The 9,109-nt window shown below is 39.4% G+C and overlaps 2 protein-coding genes across 2 annotated transcripts in view; one reads left to right on the top strand and one right to left on the bottom strand.

Annotated features, from left to right (window-relative positions):
• LOC138022058 (zinc metalloproteinase nas-39-like) overlaps positions 1 to 9,109 on the bottom strand; it is a 142,343-nt gene that overhangs the window by 56,712 nt on the left and 76,522 nt on the right. The gene's annotated exons all lie outside the window — the stretch shown is intronic.
• The window catches only part of LOC138019788 (threonine-rich protein-like), a 15,817-nt gene continuing 8,303 nt past the window's right edge, over positions 1,596 to 9,109 (top strand). The window contains exons 1-4 of the mRNA XM_068866679.1: positions 1,596 to 1,725; positions 5,586 to 5,691; positions 6,100 to 6,660; positions 8,506 to 8,662. Of these exons, the coding sequence (XP_068722780.1) occupies positions 1,699 to 1,725; positions 5,586 to 5,691; positions 6,100 to 6,660; positions 8,506 to 8,662 (851 nt within the window). The 5' untranslated portion in view covers positions 1,596 to 1,698. The remainder of the gene's footprint in view (positions 1,726 to 5,585; positions 5,692 to 6,099; positions 6,661 to 8,505; positions 8,663 to 9,109) is intronic.

The following is a 9,109-nucleotide window of genomic DNA, read 5'->3' as shown; positions in this document are numbered from 1 at the left end:
TTGAACATGTCAAAGCGTCATCAAACATTTGCATGGTAAGCGTTCTCAACAAATGTTGATTCCAACAAATGTTTTATAACAATGTTTAAGGTGTATCCGGAGCTTTAGAACAATTTCCACCCGAGACCGTTCAAGTTTACCTCTTTTAAAGTCTCGAGCCATCATCTTTCCCGAGGTTCTTGTGGCATCAACCTCGTTCCCGGGGTGACAAAAAGACCCTGGGAACGGGGTCCGGGCTAAAACTTTCTGGTGAACTTCCCCAGTTCATGAGAACGAATTCGAAGGCATACATAACTTTCAGTATTGCCACAATACTGAATTTTTTTTATTATAGAAACGCGAAGTCAGTATTCTGCTTGCTTTTAGCTCGCTGGCTAATTAAAAGACGATTTATTCTAATAAGCTGCGTCCGGTTCTTCAACAAATTCCGGCATTCAACTATTTAATACTGGCAGCGTTGTTGTCAAATTCTGTCAAAGAAAACTGCTGAAAGAATTCTTGACCATTAAAATTACAAAATAAAGAAAAAAATTGTGAAATAAATAACAGACATCAAATCATCCATCTATGAAGCGAGTTCACCCAACTGTATCTGCCTGAAACTTTGTTAAACATTGCAATAAATTTGTCACAAAGAAACTTCTAGATCTGTGTATTTGTACTTATTTATAACTTTAAGAGCATCAAGTTCGTTTATGACTGGCATTGCTGTTACCGGACCGCTGGAATGTCGTCGAGTCGAACCGTAAAGAGATATCTTCATCTTAAAATTGATATTTCTCAGTGAACGTTCTCTGAAATAAATTGTCTTTTTTAGATTGAACTCGATTGCAATGTCATTGTGGTATACAAAACGTCGGTTTTCTTTCCCTGGGCTGCTCTATCCAATTGACTGTCTACTTTCTACAGTCTTTCTTCTTGGGCGAGCCGTCGGCTTTGAAGAGGCTGTCTAATATCTCAATGACGTGAAATTTCAGATAGCTTTTCCGTGTAAATGTGGTGATCTTGTAATAAAACCGCTTTTATTGAATTTTTTCATGAATTATCGTTAATACGAAGTGACTATGTTGAAGCAAAGTTGGCGGTTCAAATTTTGAACTTCTTACGGAATATTACATGTAAAGCTGCTAAAGGTTTGTTTGTAAGTTTGCTGCAAAGCTCCCCTAGGCCTTCTTTCCGAGCTAACTCGCACAAGCTCTACACGAAATCAAATGATCTCTTTATTATCTCTGAATTACAGGTTGCTAACGGACGTTTATGATTTATCTTGTTTGTGGAGTACCAATGTCAAGAGCTCCGGAATTAACAGGTTCGAAGGCAATATGACGAAAGTAAATTAGTTCATCACTTTGAAGAACACCGCCTAAGTTCCTTTCCTGTCTTTGGTACAAACCGATTTTATTTTAAAAGTAAACATAATAAAGGAGTTTATAGTATGATAATATTTTTAGTGTATTATTATCTACGTCTTAAGTTTAATACCTGAATTTATACGTGATCTGTTTTTTTTGTCTTATGATATTGATGAAAATGAACAAAGAAATTGACATCGTATACTCAAGAGTAAGCAATACTGGAATACTTAAATTGGTTCTCAGAAAACTCGTCTTATTGGTTATTCGCTCGTATATATTGTGAATGTGAAGAAAACGAAATATCACAAAAGGAGGCACAGCCGGAGAGAACTTCGTTGCAAGCATGAAGGTGTTTCTGCTTTCTGTGGTGGTAAGTATCTTTGATTAAGTTATGGGGTTTTATGTTCCTCATAATTCTTAAGTTCCATTTTGTCAAAAGTCTTGTTTTACTACGAATGCCATGAAGGTGATCATGTATTCGTGAAGCTTTGACGTAACGTAGTTTCGAATAGCTTGCGTAAGTGTAATTGTGAAGTTCTTTTGAAACGAAGAGGTAAATCGAGTATCCTTTTAAGACAGATTTGTATAATTGGTCCCTAGTTACTTCGCATTATTGATACATTTGCAGGAGTGGATAGGAACATATTATTACTCGAACACGAAGTGGTTTTAGAGTATTAATCATTTATCCTGGCTTTCATTACATTAACAGCACTTCATTTTCCTATTTCTTTCCGTTAAAGAAAGAACTGTCAGGAAATAGTTAGCGAAAAACCACAATTTCTCCCGTGATGGCAATTAAGGAAGAATATGTTTGTACTATGATTAAAGATCTTTCATCACATTATTCAAATATTTGAGACTGGCTGTTTGCGCGAAAATAAGATTATTTTTTTGTGATGTAACGTCGAAATGATCGGGAAAGGATCCCTTTGCGAGGCGCAGGCAGATTTCTCCTCGCTAGACATCTTCACATACAACTGAAAAGTTAACTTTTTCCGTCAAGCTCTTAAAAGAAGTTCAGAGCTCACAAATCGCAAATATGATCGCAAATATGATCAGGCTGATATGATCTGCCAAACGTGATAAATCGGACCGCGATTTACTTATGCTAGATTACAGATTCATTTTAAAAGCCAAACTAAATTTAGGGTGCGTTCGATTGACCCTATTCCGGAATAAGAATACGTGGAGTGATGATTTAAAACACTATGTGTGGCGTTTTGAAGCAACAAGGATAATAAAGCATTTTAGCAGTTGTTTGATAATATTAATGTGAATCTCCGCAAAAACGAAGCATTTCTAACTTCTATTCCATGCATTCCTATTCCGGAATACGTGCAATCGAACGCGCGCTTGGACTATTCACTGATTTGACCTTATTTACATTCCTAAATATATCAGCTCAAGATCTCTCTCTCGTTCTCCAACTCAAGCAAAACCACAATCGCTTATACGCTACCTAACAACCAACTAGCTTGGGAAAATAAACAAAAGACACGCTCGAAGAAATATCGAAATCTCTTGAGAGCTTTCTAGACTCGCGCACAATTTTGGGATACTTAACTAGTTACATCGCCGTGTTCAAAAATTTCTCCTCGCCAACCATCACCGAGAATATCGTGAACTTCTGATTTGCGGAATAAGTCGTTAGAGTTTTGTGGTCGATTTTTCGCAAATCTGTGGTTTTTCGGGTTTGGTCTTTCTTGTGGTCTGAGTTTCTTTTTTTAGCTTTCAGTATTAGGCAACATAAAAGCGAATCTTTACTTGGAAAGTATCTATCGAGTTTACGCACTGAACAAGTCCCTCGCGGTTCCAGTTGGTGGTTATGCACCATTCTCAACGAAAAAAGAGAATATGTAGAGAAGAAACAACTTGATTGAATGAAACTCTGTTCCTAATTAGTGAAACAGTCGAAATGATTATGAAAGTATATAAGAGACGGGAAAAGAGCAAGCGATGGCAGGACTAATTCCATGCCTTAATAAATAAAAAAGGTCTTTAACAATTATTATTATTATTATTGCTTACAGCAGTAGTTTAACTTTGGTTCAGAAGACGAGCTTTTGCCATATCCTATACCGAATTAGAATGATTTAATGCATTTTACATTACGCACCATATATGTGACTGGATAGTATGTTTAATTTAGCGCGACTGAATTAAGGTCGGCGTTTGAGAACACAGTTCAGCCGAAAAGTATCACATGAGATCCGCTCCTATTCTGTCAACGAGGAAGATATATTGGTGGTCTCCTACGACGTCACCGCCCTTTTCACCAATGTGCCGTTGAGTGAGATTATTAACATCTTGGTCAACAAAGCGTTCGATGATGATTGGTTCAATAAAGCCTATGGCCTCAATTTGCAAAAAGAACAGCTTATCAAGCTATTTGAGATTGCCACGACCAATTAATTAACTCTTTCAGTTCAATTGTTAACTTTTATGCCTTTCTCCCCTACCACAGGATAGGACCTTGTAAGCTAGTGGGCTGCATACCCGCGCTCGTTTACTGGGCACTAGAATAAAAACGGACAATCCAAGATGGAGTAAAATGGCTAAGGGCAAAGGCCCAAAGCCGATTTAATCATTCAAACTTTCTTGAATTTATTACAAAAATAATTGCTCTATAAAATGTGTTGAGCCCAGTAAAGGTGAGGGCACAAAAACGCAAAATAAACTAAACAAGATACCCTAAGGAAAAAGCGGACAGGCCAAGGGGAGGAGGAGGTATGTAAAAACGAAGTGTGATCCAGCGAGGAAAAACAAGAATGAATAAATGCGTGCCTGCTTTGTAGCCTGGCCAAAAGTCATCACGAGTGGGGCTCAATACATTGAGGCAACCAAACACCCTGTCCAGGCCCCGCCCGTGTCCTATGCTATTACATAACAAAACTGTTGCACAACAATTCAAAGCACGTGCATTCCATGTTGCACAGTAGAAATTAACTGAATTCCTCGGGAAGAAAGCCATAAAAATTCTATTCGCATAGCAAATAATCTCTTTCAAACAAACAGATGGAGTGGCTATGCGCTCTCCCCTGGCCCTTTAATGGCCAATGTCTTCATGTGTCTTCTTGAAGAACAGCTCACACTCGATCAAATGGTACCAAATCTGTACAAGAGGTATGCTGATGATACCTTGTCCAGGATGCCAAGCGCTAATACTGCTGCGGTGTTCCTAACTACTCTGATTGGCGCACATCCCAGTTAAGCGTTTTACGATGGTGCTTCCTGTGGAAAATAAGGTCCTTTTTATTTGCATTAACTTTGTTAAGAATGGAACTAAACTTGAAACTCAAGTGTACAGAAAACCACCACTGAGTTGGCTTTTACACTTTCACAGTCAAAAGTGTAAGTACCTATGCCCTATCTTCTACAACTGTGGCTTTTAATACAGCTGTAATATGACAAACTGCGTTCTGTTTTCAGTCGCTATGACTATCCGGTTGGCTTAATAATTAATTCTACTACTAACAACTTTATTTTGCATAATGCCTCAGGGTGGTAAGCAACACCAATGATGGTGGCACAATGAGAATTAGTCTTTCATTCAAAGCTGATCAAGTGGCTGTCAATGCGGTCCGTAAACGATTGTACGCGATCTTAGTCATAAGATTGGTGTTACAGTACAACCCGTTTTCGTGAGCAAAAAATTGGGGCAAGATCTTAAACCCTAAGAAATCAAGCCATCGGTTGTGAATCGGCAATGTGTTGTTTATTATTTTAAATGTGATCTGATGTGCGATGCGGATTATGTTGGGTATATACAGCCCGACATTACTGAACACAAACATTCGGCAATTGGTCGACATCTACTATTGTTCTTTTAGTATTATAGAATGCAATTTTTAAATTACGTTGACTTGATAATAACGTTTAGCTAACGTCGAAACGTCGCTGTTTCTTAAAAAAAGTTGTTAACAAAGTTTAAATATGTTTTAACGCAGTTTTTTTTATAGATAAATGTCATCGTAATTGTCTTTCCTATTGCCATTATAACTGTCGTTTCCATTTCCATTTTTTTGTCATTCACACTGAATTGTCGTTGCTATCGCCAACGTTATTGTCATTGTTATTATCATTGCTATTCATGCCATTATAATAATAAATTATCGTTGTCATTTCCATTGCTATCACCACTGTTATCATCATTGTCCATTGGCGATGGTCGTGATTGTTGTCTTGGTCGTTTATATTTTGAGAGTAGTGACCTTTGTTTTTAAATAGGTTCTGACTGCTTGCATGGTGATCACAGAGTCGGCGCCGTTTGCTTCACTACTGGGAGAACTCGATGAACAAAGACAGAAAAGGAGTGACTTCAGACTAGAGCTAGGTAACAGACAATTTACTTGCTTAAGGAGAAATTGTTAAGATACGTTTTTGAAAAAATAAACACATTTTTCGATAATTTCTGAAACTTTATTGCTGTAACAACAAATATACGAAAAAATTACACCACTAACAGTTAGTATTCACCCTGACGAAGGGTTAATGCTAGAAAGGTCAGTTTCCAAATCTCAACACAGTGCGTGTCCGTTTACCCCATCAGTTTCGACTTATTGTATACCAAATTTTCGAGTTTGATTCATCCACAACGAGGTGGCCCAACTCTTTTGGTTGAAACACTTTGATTACATCACCTTAAGTTTCATACCAAAGCACCGAATATTGCGCTAGCCACCAGCAATTCAGTAAGTAGCCTTCCAAAGCTTATTAAGTATGCCATTTGTTTTGACATTAGGGGACTCCCATCTGGAGAGCTTGATATGTGCAGCATGCACAGGAGTCAACGAGACAGAATGCACCCGTTCTGAAATAGAAGAGCAGTGTGCTCCAGGCGAAATCTGTACTACTCTTGAGGCTTTTAGTCTTACGACACTCACAACGACCGTCACAAGACAATGTTTCAATCTCACCGAACCTAATTGCGATTTTAATCCGGGATGCGATGCTCTTAACTCCACCGGCGACATTCAATCATGCGCTCAGTTCTGCTGCGGTATAAGCTTGTGTAATGCTGGAATCCAAACTACCGATGCACCCACGACGATTGGAGTAACAACTGCAGGGCCAACAACTGCAGGGCCAACAACTGCAGGGCCAACTACGGCAGGGTCAACTACGGCAGGGCCAACTACGGCAGCGCCAACTACGGCAGCGCCAACTACGGCAGCGCCAACTACGGGACAACCAACAACGGTGCGAACCACAGAACCACAAACAACAACGGCACCAGCCACAACAGTACAAACAACCATGTCACCAACAACGACACCCACAGTAGCACCAACAACACCTCTTAGTAAGTAGAGTTTATCCCTTTGTGTTTTAAACTGATAAATGCATTGACTTAATTCGACTACGATGGAAGGTTGGTCTTGGCCTGCTCACTCCGTAGGGGAAGTGCTTCGGAAAACTCAGTAGACTGAGATACCCATGCACTTCAGTGACACAAGCAAGCCACTAGTTTCGCGTGCACGAAAGAGCCCCATCGCTTGGATAACTATAGCCTTCGTAGCATTCGTTTCCATTTCTGTTTAAAGCGTGAAAAGGAACATTTTTTGTGAGCCATGAAAAAAAAAATGGCACTGATACGCGTAGGAGGCTAGCTTAGCGAACAAATAAACAAAACCTACAAAAGGCATTGCTGTGGAATTCTCAGAAAACGTTTATATTTTTGGGTGAAAAGATTAGTTGCTCCCTTCATTTTCTGGAATGCGGATCCAAACCCTCCCTCATTCGCACTCGTGCCATCCCTCTTTTTAGCCAAGAGAGTGACGACACAAGCGCGGGGAATACTAAACAATTAGACCCCTGGCCCTTGAGGGCGAGGGGTCTAATTGTTTTAGTATCATCCAACTAGTCGGACAGAAAAGCAATAATAAAGTTAGCAAATGCAAGTTGAAGAAATAATTATTTGAGAATAAAACGAAAGAAAGCGTCACGCTTTTCACTGCTCCTGGAGTATTACTAATAGTCCTCTGGTAGCGTAGCCAATTAAAACGCAGGATTTGCATTAGTCCACTGGCTGGGTGATACCAATTTCAGTTAGTATATATCACACAAGTAAATAGCGCTTTCTGCGCCTTCTGATTGGCCAGCTCCGAGGTGAATAGCAAGTACAATTCACCTCTGAGAAAACGGAGAAAAACAAAATGGCTTCCCTTTTCGCTTCGGTCACCGAGGAGAAAATTTTATCGATAAAGCCGGCTGATTATTCAACTTGTGTGGTATATACTAAAATAATTATTCACCTCAGTGTCGGTGAAAGTGGCGGATATCTACCTCACAATATCTACCACTATTGACCTCCACTTCGGTGAATAATTGTCAGTTAGTGGCGCACTTCCATCTCCCACTCGCCTAAAAAGAAAAGGAAGCGGCGACTGCTACTCTGGATAAGGGAATGACTCTAGGGCGGACTTCTCGCCGTCTACCGTTTATAGAATTCTTCGGCTAAACATTAACATGATGCCCAGTCATAGTTTTTTGCAGCCCTCTGAGGTAATCGAACCTCCGTTGACGTGGCGAACACTTCTCAGCACCATCCGGATTTAAAGGTGGTTCTCGACTGTGCTATGCCGGAAGCGATTGACTGCGCTAGCATGGGGTATCTAAACAGAAAGTCCTGTTAGAAATCATTAGGGAATCTTAAAATGATAGACAAACTGTAACAGTGAGGACACTCGAACCATGCACACTTGATATTTGTTTTTACATTATTTTAGTGACTATAGAATGTGGGCTCGTCCTTTTGACAAGAGTATTTAATGTTTTTACACGTACAAAATGCTATACATGTAACACTATACGTCATAAGAAGAGCCTTTATTTCTTAGTCGTCGAAAAAAACAATGTACACAAAAATGTCAAGTGTTCACGGTTCACGTGTCCTTACTGTAAACGTTATATTAATTAGATGAATGAAGTCGTATTCGCAATATTCTTTGTGCTGCTTGTAACTTAAACAACGTTAAAGGTGTTCTTTTTACAGAGCCCAGCTATAACGCCAACGGTTTTGCTCGTTATCCCCCTTTCCCTAAAAAGGGAAAAAACGTGGAATAGACAGAGGTCTCTATGAAACCTTTTATAAATACTAATCAACGATTTATGAGACTCTTGTTATTACTTTCGTTTTCATTGGCAGATTGCGATCAGATTCTAGTTGACCGACAAGGGCAATTCAGCAGCCCTAATTTTCCGGGGAATTATCCAAACGGTGTAACCTGTACGTTCGTTATATTTCTTCCCGTTAACGATGTACTGAATATACAACTGCTCACCCTTAGACTCAGCAACCCAGGGTAAGTCACCATCATGAAAACAGCTCCATGTTGCATAATTACCAGATTGCAGAATGTCTCAACTCTTAACTTCGTCCTCGGTATTTGGAAATCTTCGTTTGCAATTCTTGTCTCATTGACACATGCTCAAATCTTTATCTCATTAGCATATACGCATCATCTTCCATTTTTTCTTAGTCAATCGAGAGAACGCTGTCACGATGCCTTGGGACACAAGGGACAGAAAATTATTTGCATCTCCCACATCCCCAAAAACAATAAATAGATTCTGTCCGTTTTACTCTAATCCCTCGCAAGTCCCTTCTCTTCTTGGCTAAAAAGAAATGGAAATAACTCACTGCAGATGATAAAAATGATAATCGAAGGACGTCATTGGCTAAGTCGTGGATGAAAATGTACTTTACTAGTGGGAAGCTTGTAGTGAACTTGAAGTTTGTCAGAAGCTAG

The sequence above is a fragment of the Montipora capricornis genome, chromosome 10, assembly GCF_036669925.1.
Source record: "Montipora capricornis isolate CH-2021 chromosome 10, ASM3666992v2, whole genome shotgun sequence".
Lineage (NCBI taxonomy): Eukaryota > Metazoa > Cnidaria > Anthozoa > Scleractinia > Acroporidae > Montipora > Montipora capricornis.
Note: the sequence above shows the minus strand (reverse complement) of the source record. Positions and strands in the feature narration are given on the sequence as shown.